The sequence below is a fragment of the Chiloscyllium plagiosum genome, unplaced genomic scaffold, assembly GCF_037043375.1.
Source record: "Chiloscyllium plagiosum isolate Xiang-an unplaced genomic scaffold, Cpla_swu_hap1 HiC_scaffold_34, whole genome shotgun sequence".
In the NCBI taxonomy this organism is placed as follows: Eukaryota; Metazoa; Chordata; class Chondrichthyes; order Orectolobiformes; family Hemiscylliidae; genus Chiloscyllium; species Chiloscyllium plagiosum.
In genome coordinates this window covers 12,368,222-12,386,263 of record NW_028270172.1, presented here as the reverse complement: position 1 = coordinate 12,386,263, position 18,042 = coordinate 12,368,222, and the positions used below count along the sequence as shown (strand labels likewise).

The window sequence follows — 18,042 nt, the reverse complement described above, 5'->3', positions numbered from 1 at the left end:
GGTGTATTTCTAAAAATACAAAACAAAATGCTGAGCACTTAAGCAAAACAAAAGATAAGAGCTGAGTCCTTCCCCAGTAGGGTTTGTTACTGGATAAGGGAAATCCCTTATCCAGAAGGGAATATTCTGGAAGTGAAAGGTGAAAAATTCTGCTTGCACTTTACAAGAAAGCCTTTATAAATCTCTGACCCTTTTGCTGCCGAATTCAACCTATGGATGTTAGCAAATAAAACAAAGGAGTTAATGATTTGAATCCAATCTAGCTCTTCTTCAGAAATTATTTTGGACTCAAAATACTAACTCTTCTTCTTTCTAAACAGATGCTGCAAAACCAGGTGAAGGTTTCCAGCACTCTCTGTTTTTATTTCAGAGTTAAAGCATCTGTGGAATTGTGCTTGTATTCAATTTGCTATGTAATCCAGCGCAGAAACAGTGTTGATTAGTATTGATTTGAAGAGAGATTGGTATTAGCAATGGAGAGGAAAGTTGTCAAGTGACCTTATGTCTACTTTGATAACAGCTATTTAATAAATTTTCAAATAGAAACCTTTGATTTAGAATAAATTGTTAGATACAACACAGATTCAAGATATGGTGAACATGTAACTTAACTGTTTTATAACCACTGCTTATTAATCTCCAGCTCTCTAGTGATGATCCAGATGTGCATGAGAGTTCACTGCTTTCTCTATCACTCATGGTTCAGCTGTACGGTGGTGAAAACCAAGAGAGCCTCTCCCCAGAAAATATGGACTCTTTTGCAGAAGCACTGAAATGTAGAAAGGACTCAAAACAACAGAAACTTCTACTTCGAATCATTAAAAGGCTGGTGAGTAAAGGTTTCAAACAACTAGAGTCGCAGAGTACAGAAAATATGACACTTGACAGTTCTGGTTTCCTGTTTGTTTAAACATATTGTTGACCTTTTATTTAGCTAAACTGAATAACATTGTGAGCAAAAAGAGAACATTAATGTTGGAAAAATAAAGAAACAGAGCTTGTGGACACTTGTTTTACTCAGCCCTGATCCTAGCCATGTGAGAGCGCCTATATGTAAAGTTGGAAAAACCCTCAGGAAAAGTTAAAGCTGTCAGTATCTCTCTCTTCAGCCTAACTTGAGCTGCATGCTCCCAAAGTTTGTAATTGTGGTGTGAGGCTGGCTCCTGTACAGATGTTTAACGTCATTTTTCATAATTAACAGCATGAGCCTGAGAGAGAAATTTGCTCTCAACTTACTCCACCATCTGTCTAATAGAGTAGGGCAGTAGAAAGAGGGAACCAGGAATGGTTGGAAAATAGCTCTGAGCATCATACAACTTACTACATCTCCAAACCTGGAAAAACGAAGCTCTTTTCCTTCATGCATGTCATTAGTCTATTCAATGGAGAGTGAAATCCCAATTCAAAACCCTGGGTAACACTGTTGAAATATCTTGCCAAGGGAATATTGTCTTTTTCCCCAATCTCTTGGTCCTGCCAAGCCACAAGTTACTAATCCACTTCACTAGATGGCATTCAATTTTGTGTGTTTCTATTTTGCTAATAATCCCTTTATTGGAGCATTATTTAATATCTTTTGAAAGCCTTTGTATTCAACATGCATAGACACTTTCCTCATCCACCTGCTAGTAATCATAAACCACTCAACTAATTTAAGTCAGATATGAGCTAGCCTTCACAAACTCATGCTGACTTTTGATGGTCTGAAGCTCACTGGTTTCTCGTTTCCTCACTTTTTAGATAATGTCATGACATTTGCAAATTTTTAATTCAAAGGCACAATTCCTGAATCTAAAATGCTTTGTAAAATTCTGACTAAAAGACCTGCAGTTGCTTCACTTTCTCTTAGTTGGGAATCTTTATATACGTGAACATTATTATTTGGAGCCCCCAATTATTGACTAAATTTGTATCATTTACTGCATTGAAAAAGAGATTACAAGTCCCTATTTCCACATTCAGCAAAAAGGAACAGAAACTATTAGGTGAAAAGTAAATTGTCAGCTTGAAAAAAATAGTGGAAATGCCACAGAGATACAGATTCAAAACTGAACGGAGAACTGGTGATCCAGCTGTTCATTTTCTGTGCACTCTGAATTTAACCAAAGGCATAAATCGTATGAGAAAGACCATTTACGACAAGGATTTTGAATGTTTTTCTGATTTTAACGTCCACATTATACCTTTGCTTTTAAATTAGATTGTCCCATTGATTTAATTAGCAGATTGAGCGGACTGATTTGTACCATATTACAAGAACATATGTTGGATGCATCTATCCAAAGTCATGGAGTCATAGAGTTATACAGCACGGAAACAGATGCCTCAGTCCAACTCGGCCATGCCAACCAAATATCCTAAACTGATCTAGTCTCAACCCATATACTCAATACATTGACTAATGAAGGCAAACATGCCAAACGCCTTCTTCAACACCCTGTCTAGCTACGACTCCACTGTCAAGGAACTGTCCCCCTGCACTCATAGGTCCCTTTGTTCTGCAACATTCCCCAGGGCCCTTCTATTAAGTGTATAAATCCTGTCCTGATATGCCTTACCAAAATGCAGAACCTCACATTTATCTAAATTAAACTTAATCCGCCACTCCTCAGCCCATTGGCCCATCTGATCAAAGTCCCTTGTACTTTGGCGTAACCTTCTTCACTGCCCACTGCACCGCCAATGTGTTTCTCATTTGATATTTAGCATTTTGTTTTACTTGCTCTGTTTAACTGTATCATCTGATTTTCTTTTGTAAAATTCAGCAGCTGATAGTTTTCAAAAATGGTTCTGCTACACGAAAGATTGAGAGTGGGAATTGTATTTCATTCTTGCAAGGCTATAAAAACAGTGCAACTGTTGTACCGTATTGTAGGGGACACACATCTATAAGTAAGGGGACAGTTGTTGAACTGTTGGGACAGAAACCACTACAACCATAAAGTTTTAAATTCATAATTCAAGGAGTTGAAACTATTGCATTTCCAATCAATGCCTTTGCATGGCTACTCACTTTTGAACGGTGCTCCCACATAGCACAATTATCTCAGAACATTAACAATAAGGGTAAAGGTAAGCCAGATAAGGAATAGGTTATGGACAACTAATTTAGAAGCAAGAAAAGAAAGTTATGGTCAACATTTGAGATTGTTTAAGAATCCAGGAGGGTTGGAACAAATTTGCAGTAGGTTTGAGTCCAATCAAAGCCAGGGCTGATAGATTAGTTTCCTTTGGGAGTGGGCAATAACCACTGAGTCAGAGGAATGAGGATATAGTGTGGTATTTATAGAGATCACTCAAAGAACATAAAGGAAATGTATTAAAGAATTTGAAGCCATTTGCTTGGAGGCTAATGGAAGTAGTAACTACAGGGTTGATGGGTATGTGTAACTTTGGGCGATGCATTTCTGCATTGGTTGAAGTTTATGATTGTTAGAAGCTGGAAAGTTGGCAACTAGAGATTCCAGTTTTTTAGATACTGAAGGCAAAGATGAAGGTTTCAGTATTTCTGTGGGATAAATGGGGAGGAAATCAGTACTTCTCTAGAGATGGAAGAATTGTAATCCTGAGAGATTGTGGAAGCAGAAAATTCAGCTCAAATGGAAAGGTAAAAAAAAAATGTTGCTGGAGGGAGTAATTGCCAGTGCTCCACAGAATCAGGAGTTTCATTTAATCTCAGCAAATTGGAGTGCAGTGATGCTCACAGGACCCCATGCAATTTATAACATTCTGAACAATGTGAATGTTCTGCTTGGTGAAACCTAGCAGCCATTATACCCTTAACTTTTTTTGTGTGCAGTCATGTTTAGTTAAATGAGGGAACTTTTCAGATTGTTCTGCAGCTTAGAACAAACATTGGCTGGCAGTGCAGAGAGGAGATCCAAAAAATTAACATTAATATTACTGTTAGACGATTGGGATGAGCAGGGATGATATAGTGCCCGTTCACCTGTGGCTCTCCCTTCCCTTAAAATGGGCCAAGTGCTCCCTCTAATCAGTTGCCCAGTCATTTAAAATCGAGCATCATGGGTCAGTGCTTCTGCCCTCAATATGTGTTGATGATTTGGATTTGAATAATAGACAACATGATCTCAAACTTTTCTAACAGCATGTCTGTGAATTTGCAAAAATCACCCTCACCCTTTGCTTATCCTATCAAGATATATAAATTCCTTCTGTACTTTCAGCAAGGGCTACAAAGGATTTTTGGACAAAATAGCCAAATGGCTGGCTAATTAGAAGATGCAATTTAAAATACAGAAGGGATTTTTAACTGTCAGAAGTTTTCCAGCAGCAAACAATTGATTGCAGTTAAATTCCTACCTACCCAGGTCAGAATGAGATCATGGGGAATTTGATATGTCAGTTGATGTCCTGATCAAAAATGATTGCTGGCCTGTGGGAGTTTGTAGGCACCTGTCTAAGTGTGGTTTGTTTGAGTTCCAGAAGGCCTGACAGTAAAGAGAAAGTCTTCCTATTATTCTTTAGTTTAACAAAGAAGGAAATAGATAAGGATGTACTTAAAGAAGGCTCTTTACATATGTTCAATAGGAAAATCAAACTATTAATGCATGCACGAGGACAGTAAATTATCACAATACAAGATAATGTTGTATTATGATGCATCTTCTGCTATGAGTTGCTTTTCACTCATGAGTCAAATGAATTTGTTATCTTTTATAGACTTTATAACTGAGTTCTGGGTTGGACCATGGTACCAAATACTAAAATTTCTTTACCCACTGTGTTACTGTGCAACTTTAAGACATTAACTTGTTGACCCTGAAGTAATTGCAAAGTACGATCTAATTATCTACTATATTTGCTATATTTATTATTATATACTTCAACATAGGCTGTCATGTCTGTCACAACCTGCTAGATAGATAATCACAATTGTTGTATAAATGAGGCAGGTGTACTTTCCAATGATCCAGTGAATAACTGTAAGCCTGACAGACCAGTGAAGGTTGATCCTCCACAAATTCCATTAACTTATGATAGCCAGAGCACAAGTATTACAACTGACCTGATCTCCATGGGATTAGGCAAGGAAAATCCAAAACAGTCTCACCTTTGATCACTGTCTAGCAACCCTGACTGGAAATCTATGCATTTCAATGAAGAATAGGCTTATCTATGTTGCACACCACGATCAATAGCCTATTCACTCACAAATAATGTTCTCATATAAAGGAGAACAAGTGGCACCCAGTGCCCATTGAATCAAATCTTAGTAAGCATCTAGTCCCATTAAGAGGGGAGAAAAATGCATGGAGTGGGGAGATAGTGGTGTATTAGTAGTATCACTGGACTAGTCAAGGAGTCATAAAGATGTACAGCACGGAAACAGACACTTTGGTCCAACTTGTCCCTGCCGATCAGATATCCTAACCTAATCTAGTCCCATTTTCCAGCATTGACCCATATACCCATCCAGATGCCTTTTAAATGTTGTAATTGTACCAGGCTCCACCACTTCCTCTGGGTGTAAACATTGCCCCTGAGGTCCCTATGAAATTTTTCCCCTCTCACTCCAAACCTATGCCCTCTAATTCTGGACTTGCCCACCCTAGGGAAAAGACCTTGTGTATTTACCCTGTCCATTCCTCCTCTTATTCTATAAGGTCAGTCCTCAGCCTCCGACGCTCCAGGGAAAACATCCCCAGTCTATTCAACCTCTCCCTTTAGCTCAAATTCTCCAACCCTGGCAACATCCTTGTAAATCTTTTCTGAACCCTTCCAAGTTTTACAACATCTTTCCATTATGGAGGAGACTAGAATTGCACGCAATATTCCAAAAGTGGCCTAACCAATGTCCTGCACAGCTGCAACTTGACTTCCCAACTCCTGTACTCAATACTCTGACCAATTAAGGAAAGCATACCAAACGCCTTCTTAACTATCCTGCGACTCTATTTTCAAGGAACTATGAATCTGCATTGCAAGGTCTTTTTGTTCTACAGCACTCTCCAGGACCTTACCATTAAGTGTGTAAGACCTGCCCTGATTTGCCTTTCCAAAATGCTGCACCTGACATTTATCTGCCACTCCACAGCCCATTGGCCCTTTTGATCAAGATACCTTAGGACTCTGAGGTAACGCTTTTCACTGTCCACTACACCTCCAAGTAATCTAGAGGCTCAGGCTAATGTCCTGTGGTCCACCATGGCATCTGGTTGAATTCATAATTCAATTAATTAATTGAAAGCCAGTCTCAATAATGATGCCATAAAACTATCATTCAACTAATGTTTTAAAAGTCCATCCAGCATGAGAGTGCTGGTCAGTTTCCTCATACCTATGTGTGTCACCAGACTTGCAACAATCTGATTTACTCTTAAGTGCCCTCTACAGTGGCTTCTCAAGTCACTGTGTTTGAGTGAAATTAAAAAAGGGAATCAATGTTGTCCAAATCAGTGATGCCTGAATATCAATGAACAAAAGAAAAAGAACTGCAGTCATACTCCTGTTCTACCATTCAGTTGGATAGCAGCTACTCTGTATATTACAGCCATTTACCTGTTTTTTGCCCAATTTTCTAATATTCACATCCAGAAAATATCTGTTGTTTCAGACTTGAAAATTTCAACTAACTCCATATCCAAAGTCTTTTAGGAGAGAGTGTACCAGATTTTAGCTACCTTTTTGTTTTGAAAATGTGCTTTATGATATCACTCCCAAATGGCCTAGCTTGTTCTGGATTTCAAAAGAAATAGCTTCTCTTTTCTACACCGTTAAATCACTGTCACTTTAGTCACTTTAAAGACATCAATTAGATTATCTTCCAGCCTTTTAAATTCTAAGAAATAAAAGCCAATTTTATATAACTCGTCCATATTATTATCATAAATCCTTTAAGCCTTGTATAATTTTGGCAACTCCTTCAAAGCTAAAATATCCTGTCTGAGGCTTGATGAAGTTGAAAAGCAGTATTCCAAACCGGATCTTGACAAAGAGCTATCTCTGCACAATTGAGATGTGATTTTCTCTGAAAGAAAATGTTATTGACCTCAAGTAATTGGAGTTTAGGGTGAGATTGCAAATTCTGTTATATATGATTATAAAAACATAAAATGCAGTTTTAGGATAAAAATAATTTACTTCAACGCTAAAAGGGTTAATGTAAGTATTTTTTAACAATGCAATTTATAAAATAAATACTTTGCCTCAGGAGTGAATTTACTACCTCGCAATCAAGAATTTCTGTAGCATTTATGTTTATACAAAGGAGGAAAATTGCATTGAAATGTGAAAGATTAAATAGTTTATTGTAACAATATCCTTGCAGACGATCCTTCAATGGTTTGCAATTTAAGACATGTAAAATGTACAGTTAATATTATGAAAGCGATAGTACATTTTTAATACAGTACTAAAACATTTACAGTGCAGCAATAGTTTTCAGAATTGCATTATACTAAAGTTATAATACTCTTTAACTGGATCACATTAAATATTTATGCTTAATTGAAGCAAACAGCACACAACCTGAGCCATATACCTTACCATGATGACCTTTAACGGGTAATGGTTAGATTGTGAAAACATCGAAAATCCATTCTTTGTAAGAATGCCTTTTGAATACTTCATTATCCATATTGGTGAAAATGTCTCCCATTCTTAAAAAAAACAGGATAAAACGCCCTGTGAAGTTCATAGATGCGCACTTAATGTGCCTATACCAAATTCTTGTGTGCATTGTTTTTACCAGTATGTGAGCCTGTATACATTAAGCAGATTAAACATAATATGCATGTATTAAAACCCATTTAACACATATTTGAAATTCCACTGTTATATATGGGTGCACTGGAACAGTGGTAATGTTGTTGCACCAGTAATCCAGAGGTTTAATAGAGTGGAGAAGTTATTTTAAATACCACCATAGCAATTAGAGAATTTAAATTCAGTTAATTAAATGGATAGAAATTTTGAAAAAAAAATCTAATCTTTGTAATGGTGACCAGAAAACCAGATTGATGTAAAACATCAAACTGGTTCACTCATAACATGTATAGAAAAAAATCTTTCACAGTCTGTCCATATGTGACTATAAATCCATTGTGCTGTGAGTGACTAGCTTAACCTTCTCTTGGGAAATAAGGCAGGGCAAGTGACTGAAGTGTTAATAGGGAAACACTTTGTGACTAGTGATCATAAGTCAATTAGTTTTAAAATAACTGTAAAGAGAAAATGCCTTCCATAAAAGTTAAAGTTCTTAATTGGAATAAGGCAATTTTTAACGGTATGACACAAGAAATTTCAAAAGTTGAATGGAGTAGACTCTATTCGCAGGTAAAGGGGTGACTGACAAATGGGACACTTTCAAAGTTATGATAACCAGAGTTTAGAGGATTGTGTTCCTGTTAGAGTGAAAGCTAAGATTGGGGAACAATGGATGAATAAAGATATTGTGGTTCTAGTCAAGAATAAAAAAAAACAATTGTATATTAGATATATGCACAGCTGAGATCAAATGAATCTTTTGGAGAATATAAAGAGTGTAGGGGCATTCTTAAGAGGAAAATTAGGAAGTCAAAGAGGGGCTATGAGATAGCCTTGGATATAAGGTTAAGGATAGTCCGTAGAGATTCTAAAAGTAAAGAGCAAAACAGCAACCCGAGAGAGAGGGTTGAACCTTAGGAGATGAGAAAGGTTTAAAATAATTGTGTCAGTTTTTACAGTGGAAAAAGAAATAGATGCTAGAGAACTCAAGGAAATTTTGATGTTTGGTGGTTTGATTGATGTTTTGAAAATACTTCACATTACAGAAGTGCTGGAGGTCTTAGAAAAGACAAGGGTGAATAAATCTCCAGGACCAAATCAAGCATATCCTGGAGGCTGTGGGAAGCTAGGGAGGAGATTGCAGGGCCCTAGCAGAAATATTTGTATCATCTATGACCATGAGTGAGGTCTGGTGGTCTGTTGTGCCTTTATTTAAAAAGCTGCAAGAAGAAGCCGGGAATGATAGATCTGTGAGTCTGACATCAGTGGTGGAGGTGATATTGAAAGATTGAATTTACATGATTTGGAGAGGTAAAGAATGATTAGGGATACTAAGCATGGTTTGAGTTTTTTGAGGAAGTAACCAAAAAGATTGATGAAGGCAGATTGATAGATGTTATTTACTTGGACTTTAGTAAAGCCTTTGATAAGGTTCCCCATGTTAGACTAATTAGGAAAAGTTAGATCACATGGGATTCAGGATGAGCTTGCCATTTGGACATAAAATTGGCTTTACAGAGCTTGTTGGAGACAGAGGGTGGTGGTGGAGGGTTGTTTTTCAGACTGGAAGCCTGTGACAAGTAGAGTTTGATAGATCGGTACTGAGTCCACTTTTGTTTGTCTTTTATATAAGTGATTTGGATGAGAATATAGGAGGCATGGTTAATAAGTTTGCAGATGACACCTAAATTAGTGGAATAGTAGATATTGAAGAAGATTATCTAAGATTATGAAGTGACCTTGATCAACTGGGTCGGTGGGCTGAGGAGTGGCAGATGAAGTTTAATTTGGATAAATGTGAGCTATTGCATTTTGGTATAACAAATGAAGACAGGACTCACGCAATTAATGGTAGGGCCCTGTGTAGTGTTGCAGAACAGAGAGACCTTAGGGATTAAGATACATAATTCGTTGAAGTTTGCATCTCATGTGGACAGGTGGTTAAGAAGAATTTAGCACACTTGTCTTCATTGCTCAGACCTTTGAGTATAGGTGTTGGGATGTCATGTTGAGATTGTACAAGATGTTGGTGAGTACTGAATGCAGATCTGGTCACCCTGTTATAGATAGGATATTATTAAATTAGAGAGGGTTCAGAAACGATTTACCAGGATGTTGCCAGGAGTGCGGGGGGTTTGAGTTATAAAAATAGGCTTGTATTTTTTTCACTGGAGCGTAGGAGGTTGAGGAGTGATCTTATAGAGGTTTATAAAATCACGAGGGACATAGATAAGGCGAATAGCAAAGGTCTTTTCCCTGAGGTGGAGGAGTTCAAAACTAGGGGGAATATTTTTAAAGTGAGAGGAGAAAGATATAAAAAGGACTTGAGGAACCTTGAGGAACAACTTTTTTACACAGTGTTTAATGTGTGGAATGAATTACCAGAGAAAGTGGTGGGTGCAGGTACAGTTACAGCTTTTAAGAGATATTTGAATAAGTTCACGAATAGGAAATGTTCGGAGAGATTTGGACCAAATGCGGGCAGGTGGAACTAGTTTAATTTAGGAACACGGTGGGTGTGGGCTAGTTGCACCGAAGAGTCTGTTACCATGCTGTTTGACTCTATCATTCTTGATTAATGTCTGAAATGTCTCAGCCAACCACCTTCAGAAGGACAGTGGTGATGGACAAAATAACTGACCTGGCCTTCAATGTCCTTGTCCAGTGAATAAATAATCTTTAAAAATAGTCTTGTTTAAGAAGTTTGAAAATAAAGTCATACTATTTCAGTCTGCTTGGCGTTTATCAAATGTCAGCAAAGCAGAATTCTGTTTAATTCTTTTTCTCTGTATTGGAGGGTTATACGTTTAAACTATTTCAACTTTATACAACCTGAACTAAAAGGAGTCCATAAAGTGAAAACTTGAATTAGCTCAAGTTTCAGCAAAACCTACACATATTTTATATGTATGTGTGTATTTTTTAAAAATACCTTGCAAATGCTTAACTTGCTTAACTGATCAAAAACTAATCTAAATGTCTCAAACGGGCTTTACAAAGCTTTGGCTGGTAAAGAAAGCACTGGCCATGGTTATCTGAGTTTTAGTTGAAATTTTGATTCAGTCAGACATCTACATGTGCACACTTTCCAGCCCAGTTCACTAAATAGCAGTCTGAAGTAGAAACTCAGTTTGAATTTATTTTGTCTCCTTCACAGCTATGCTTATTAGGATAGTTAATTCAACACTGAAATTGCAATTGTGGATCCTGACATATTTGTTTATCTTTACTGAACTGAATGAGGAGTCTTGTAAGATACAATATATGGCTATCTCACTCCCTACCCACTCATACTGCACCATACCTGCCCATCCCCAAATTGTCTGCAATTTTATGACAGAAATGTTGGATGCCTATTTTTGGGCTTAATAAGTCCCGTAAGTGGCCAATTAATGGCAATTTAAGTGTGTCATTCCATCTCTGATTCTCTTTCACCCTCAGACTTTGGGAGGCAGGGGAATCTTTGGCTGGGTGGGCAGGTATTGGTCAAGGAGGTAGATGCATCCTTTCCAGGGCTTCTGAGACCATTGGAGATAGTTCCAAGACCAGGTGTCTTTTAGTACACCCCCAGTCTTGAATGCTGTTCCCCTTGCAATCTTATGACTTGCTGAGACTCTCAAGCCTAGACTTACCTGGGTTCCTTTCATGGTAGGGCTGCTTGTAGTCCCAGCTGCAGCCACTGCTTCCATCTCATGCAGCTGGGATTAGATAGTTGGAGGCATCCTGATGGGTTTGAAATTGCCTCCCAATATAGAGGGCAGAATTTTCATCTTACAGAAATTAATATCACTTCCAGTTTAAAATTTAAACAGTGAGCATTGCAAGGGACGAGAGCTTGGAGTACCATGTTCCAACCACAGAGCCAGCTATTCTAGATGTGGAGATGTTCAATGAAACAGGATTAATTAATGATCTCATAATGAAGGTACTGCCAGAAATCAGTGATTGTCTGAAGGAAAGAAGAATGGGTCTAAGATTAGTGTATTAAACTTAAATAAAGGGAATTCTGAAGTTGCAGGATCAGAGTTGGCGAAAGTGAAGTGGGAAACTAGATTAAGGGATAATTCAGTGGTGATGCTGTGGCACATATTTAAGGGAATATTTCATAGTACTCAAAGATCTAAAACAGTGGCTATAGGAGAAGAATGCATCATCTGTCTCTAACTAAGGAAATTAAGGATGGTATCAAACTGAAAGAAAAAGCGTGCAGTTTTGTGAAGGTAAATAAGAGTCAAATAAGAGTTTGGACAGAATATAAAAAGCAGCAAAGAATTATAAGGAGAGAGGAAAATAGTGTGAGAGAAAACTACTTAGAAATATAAAAATAGATATTAAGAGTTTTTACATTTATTTGAAAAAGGAATAGAGTAATTAAAACAAGTTGTCCTATAATGAGTGTGTCTGAGGAAATAAGGAATGGAAAATGCATAGATAGTTTGCACCTGTCTTCATTGTTAAAGATACAAGTAACACCCCAGAAATAATTCTAAATCAAAAGTGAAAGGAATGGAGGAACTTAACACAATTGGAATCACCAGGGGAAGGATACTGAGAAAGTAATTAACACTGAAAGCTGACAAGTCCCGAAATCCTCATGGACATGGATACAAATGCTACAGAAGGGTAGAAGGGGAGGCAAGAGAGGAGGAGGAGTGGTGTTTTTGATAAGGGATAGCATTACAGCTGTACTGAGGGAGGATATTCCTGGAAATGCATCCAGGAAAGTTATTTGGGTGGAACTAAGGAATAAGAAAGAGATTATCATTTTATTGGGATTGGATTATAGACCCCCTAATACTCAGAGGGAAATTGAGAAACACATTTGTAAGGAGATCTCAGTTATCTGTAAGAATAATAGGGTGGTTATGGGAGGGAATTTTAACTTTCCAAACATAGACTGGGACTGCCATAGTGTTAAGGGTTCAGATGGAGAGAATTTGTTAAATGTGTACAAGAAAATTTTCTGATTCAGTATGTGGATGTACCTACTAGAGAAGGTGCAAAACTTGACCTACTCTTGGGAAATAAGGCAGGGCAGGTGACTGAGGTGTCAGTGGGAGAGCACTTTGGGGCCAACGACCATAATTCCATTAGTTTTAAAATAGTGGTGGAAAAGGATAGACCAGATCTAAAAGTTGAAGTTCTAAATTGGAGAAAGGCCAATTTTAACGGTATTAGGCAAGAACTTTCAAAAGCTGATTGGAGGCAGATATTCACAGCTAAAGGGACGGCTGAAAAATGGGAAGACTTCAGAAATGAGATAACGAGAATCCAGAGAAAGTATATTCTGTTTAGGGTGAAAAGGAAGGCTGGTAGGTATAGGGATTGCTGGATGACTAAAGAAATTGAGGGTTTGATTAAGAAAAAGAAGGAAGCATATGTAAGGTATAGACAGGATAAATCAAGTGAATCCTTAGTAGAGTATAAGGCAGTAGGAGTATACTTAAGAGGGAAATAAGGAGGGCAAAAGGGGACATGAGATAACTTTGGCAAATAGGGCTAATGAGAATCCAAAGGGTTTTTACAAATACATTAAGGACAAAAGGTAGAGACTAAGGCCCCTCAAAGATCAGCAAGTCAGCCTTTGTGTGGAGCTGCAGGAGATGGGGGAGATACTAAATGAGTATTTTGCATCAGCATTTATTGTGGAAAAGGACATGGAAGGTATAGAATGGGGGGTAATAGATGGTGACTTCTTGAAAATGTCCATAATACAGATGGGGAAGTGCTGGATGTCTTAGTGGATGTATCCCCAGGACCTGATCAGGTGTACCCTAGAACTCTGTGGGAAGCTAGGGAAGTGATTTCTGGGCCCCTTACTAAGATATCTGTATTATCGATAGTCACAGGTGAGGTGCCAGAAGACTAGAGGTTGGCTAATGTGGTGCCACTATTTAAGAAGGGTGGTAAGGACAAGCCAGGGAACTATAAACCAGTGAGGCAGGTTGTTGGAGGGAATCCTGAGGGACAGGATATACATGTATTTGGAAAGGCAAGGACTGATTAGGGATAGTCAACATGGCTTTGTGCGTGGGAAGTCATGTCTCACAAACTTGATTGAGTTTTTTTGAAGAGGTATCAAAGAGGATTGATGAGGGCAGAACGGTAGATGTGATCTATATGGACTTCAGTAGGCGTTTGACAAGGTTCCCCATGGGCGACTGATTTGCAAGGTTAGATCTCATGGAATACAGGGAGAACTAGCCATTTGGATACAGAACTGACTCTAAGGTAGAAGACAGAGGGTGATGGTGGAGGGTTGTTTTTCAGACTGGAGGCCTGTGACCAGTGGAGTGCTACAAGGATCGGTGCTGGGTCCTCTACTTTTTGTCATTTACATAAATGATTTGGATGTGAGCATAAGAGGTACAGTTAGTAAGTTTGCAGATGACACCAAAATTGGAGGTGTAGTGGACAGCGAAAAGGGTTACCTCAGATTACAACAGGATCTTGACCAGATGGACCAATGGGCTGAGAAGTGGCAGATGGAGTTTAATTCAGATAAATGTGAGGTGCTGCATTAGCAAAGTTAGATCTCATGGAATACAGATCAAACTAGCTCAAAGGTAGAAGACAGAGGGTGGTGGTAGAGGGTTGTTTTTCAGGAGGCCTGTGACCAGTGGAGGCCACAAGGACCGGTGCTGGTCCACTACTTTTCATCATTTATATAAATGATTTGGATGTGAGAATAAGAGATATAGTTAGTACGTTTGCAGATGGCACCAAAATAGGAAGAGTAGTGGACAGCGAAGAAGATTACCTCAGATTACAACAGGATCTTGATCAGATGGACCAATGGGCTGAGAGGTGGCAGATGGAGTTTAATTCAGATTAATGCAAGGTACTGCATTTTGGGAAAGTAAATCTTAGCAGGACTTATGCACTTAATGGTAAGGTCGTATGGAGTGTTGCTGAACAAAGAGATCTTGGAGTGCAGGTTCATAGCTCCTTGAAAGTGAAGTCGCAGGTAGATAGGATAGTGAAGAAGGCGTTTGGTATGCTTTCTTTTATCGGTCAGAGTACTGAGTATAGGAGTTGGGAGATCATGTTGCGGACAGGACATTGGATAGGCCTCTTTTGGAATATTGTGTGCAATTCTGGTCTCCTTCCTATCGGAAAGATGCTGTGAAACTTGAAAGGGTTCAGAAAAGATTTACAAGGATGTTGCCAGGGTTGGAGGATTTGAGTTATAGGGAGATGTTGAACAGGCTGGGGCTGTTTTCCCTGGAGCGTCGGAGGCTGAGGGGTGACCTTCTAGAGGTTTATAAAATCATGAGGAGCATGGATAGGATAAATAGACAAAGTCTTTTCCCTGGGGTCGGGGAGTCGAGAACTAGAGGGCATAGGTTTAAGGTGAGAGGGGAAAGATATAAAAGAGACCCAAGGGGCAACGTTTTCACGCAAAGGGTGGTACGTGTATGGAATGAGCTGGCAGAGGAAGTGGTGGAGGCTGGTACAATTGCAACATTTAAAAGACATCTGGATGTGTATATGAATAGGAAGGGTTTGGAGGGATATGGGTGCTGGCAGGTGGGACGAGATTGGGTTGAGATATCTGGTTGGCATAAGTTGGACCAAAGGGTCTGTTTCCGTGCTATACATCTCTATGACATCAAGCTATGGTATTAAAACAGATGATTGCTGAGATAATAGATGCATTACTTTTGATTTTCCAAAATTCTTTAGATTCTTACAAGGTCCTATCAGATCAGAAAATTGTAAATTCAACTTCTCTATTCAGAAAAGAAGGGAGACAGAAAGCAGGAATCTCAGTCTAGTTCGTCTAATATCTGCCAAAGGGAAATGTTGGAATCTCCTTTTAGATAGATTATAGGTCAGCCCTTAAAAAATCTTAATACAATGTGAAAGGGAAAATGCAGTGCAGAATTGCAGACATTAGAATGCAGGTACAGCAAGTGATTGATAAAGGAGCGTATTGGTTAAGTCTTGATGACTTTCAATTTTATTTTGGTCCTCTATGCAATAATACATCATCCACCATACAAATAAAAAGTTTTGAAAGTGTTCTGTTTTCTGTCTTAGAACAGTGCCAGAACTCATATTTTGTTTCAGGTACCTATTTGTATCTGGTTCACATACTTGTGGTTTGGCATTTTAATGTTATACTATAATGCAGGCAATTTTGACGTCCAGAAAAGCATTGGTTCCAAGCATTCCTGACTGAAAAGGTTACCCTGTTCAGTGAAATAAAATCCAGCTCAAACGGTACTGTTTTCTTGTTAGGCCACTCCCGAAGTTCTGTGCTGAAGTTGTGTACTCACTCGGAAACAAGTTAGGTGATTAGACAGGTAAAACCCTACTGCTGACATATCTAGAGGGCATAAGTTTCTCAGTAGCTCCCGTGGCAATAATTAAAATGCCAAAGCCTGTGCAGAGCACAGCCACTAGACTGTGTTTCCTTTTGTCAGTGGACTGAGTTATGAGGGAAAACTGGAAAATCATAAACTTGAAAGAAAGTGATTGAAGTCAACTTCATATGGGATAATAAAACATAAATTCAGAATATTACATCACATAAAACTACAACAGGAAATTAAGAGAGCAAAGGTTGACATTATCAAAATGCAGTGTTTCACACAAAGAACCATTAACACATGGAATAGACATTTGGGTCAATTATGGACGCAAGAACCTTGAAATTACATGTAATAGTCAAATACTGCATTGGGAAGAAAGTTGGGTTCATTTTTGAATGAATGAATTAGAATTATCAAATGACCATTTCCATCCTGGCCTAATTTGTAATTTGCCTTAATTGAATACGTTAATGATATCCACTGCTGCCTTTTGAGAGAACATTCCTGATGATTAGAGTGTCTATGACCTGGACAGTCCCATTATCCAAAGTGGAAGTATGTGTTCAGTGACAGTTAACATCCAAGGGAAGAAAATAAATTGTACAAATATGAATGAAAGACTGCAACAATAGCTTTGATACCCTCAGGTTCAAGCATTATTGTATTTGTATTGGTATTAGCAAAATGTGGATTGACAGTGTGGTGCTAGAAAAGCACATCAAGTGAAGAAGGGTTCATGCCCGAAACATCGATTCTTCTGCTTCTCAGATGCTGCCTGACTTGCTGTGCTTTTCCAGCACCACACTCTTATCTCTGATCTCCACAATCTGCAGTCCTCACTTTCTCCATTAGCAAAATGTGTATATTAATTCTAATCTTACATTCTGTATTTATTTTTAAAATATATTGAACCCTTCATATACTCAGGATTTCCAAACTGTCATGAACACTGAATCATGCAAGATCATTACCTTTTAAAATGTACCTTTACTTCAAAGTGAAACCCGAGAATTCTGGAAAGGAATATATTTGTCTTTACGAGGTGGTTTTATGATCTTAGGTTGTCGTTAGGAGAGAGACGGAAATAGAAGTGCAATGAGGTGGGATTTTCTATTTTATCTAAGAAATATTGGAGACCAAAAGTATAATGTTCTGTGGGGAGAAACATTTTTATGAGAATCAACTAATCAATTTAAAGGGGTCAAAGCGAGGAATCTCTGGAATTCTGGCTCATCAGGACTTTTTTTTATTCACTCGTGGGGCATGGACTTCACTGGCTGGGCCAACATTTATTGCCCATTGCTTGTTGCCTTGAGAAGGTTGTGGGGAGCTGTCTTGAACTGCTGTGGTCCATGTGTTGTAGGTAGATTCACAATTCTGTTAAGAAGGGAATTCCATGATTTTGACCCAACGACAGTGAAGGAAATGCAATCTATTTCAAAGTCAAAATAGTGAATGGTTTGGAAGGGAACTTGCAGGTGATGATGTCTCATGTATCTGCTACCCTTGTCCTTCTGGATGGAAGTGGTCATGGCTTTGCTGTCTAAGGAGCTGTGGTAAATTTCTGTAGTGCATCTTGTTGATAGTATACACTTTTGTGACTGAGAAATGGTTTTAGAGGAAATGGATGTTTGCGGATGTGGTGTGAATCAAAGGGACTACTTTGTTCTGGATGGTGTAAAGCTTCTTGAATGTTCTTCTGACACGGGAGAGAGGGGGAATTATTGTGGAGACTTTGGGGAAGCATGGTGGTTCAGTGGTTAGCACTGCTGTGTCACTGCATCAGGGACCTGGATTTGATTCCAGCCTTGGGCAACTGTCTATGTGGAGTTGTGAATTCTCCCCATTATCTGCACGAGCTTCCTCCAGTGCTCCAGTTTGCTCCCACAGTTTGAGCAAAAGATGTGCAGATTAGGTGGATTGGCTATGCTAAATTGCACCATATTTTACAGGGAGCTACAGTGTAGGTGGATTAGCTCTGATAAGTGCAGAGTTG

The 18,042-nt window shown here is 38.6% G+C and overlaps 1 protein-coding gene across 4 annotated transcripts in view; it reads left to right on the top strand.

The window, feature by feature from the left end:
• ulk4 (unc-51 like kinase 4) overlaps window positions 1-18,042 on the top strand; it is a 502,471-nt gene that overhangs the window by 385,487 nt on the left and 98,942 nt on the right. For all 4 annotated transcript variants that reach the window (XM_043719540.2, XM_043719541.2, XM_087978491.1 and 1 more), the window contains one exon: window positions 644-829. In XM_043719540.2, the coding sequence (XP_043575475.2) occupies window positions 644-829 (186 nt within the window). The remainder of the gene's footprint in view (window positions 1-643; window positions 830-18,042) is intronic.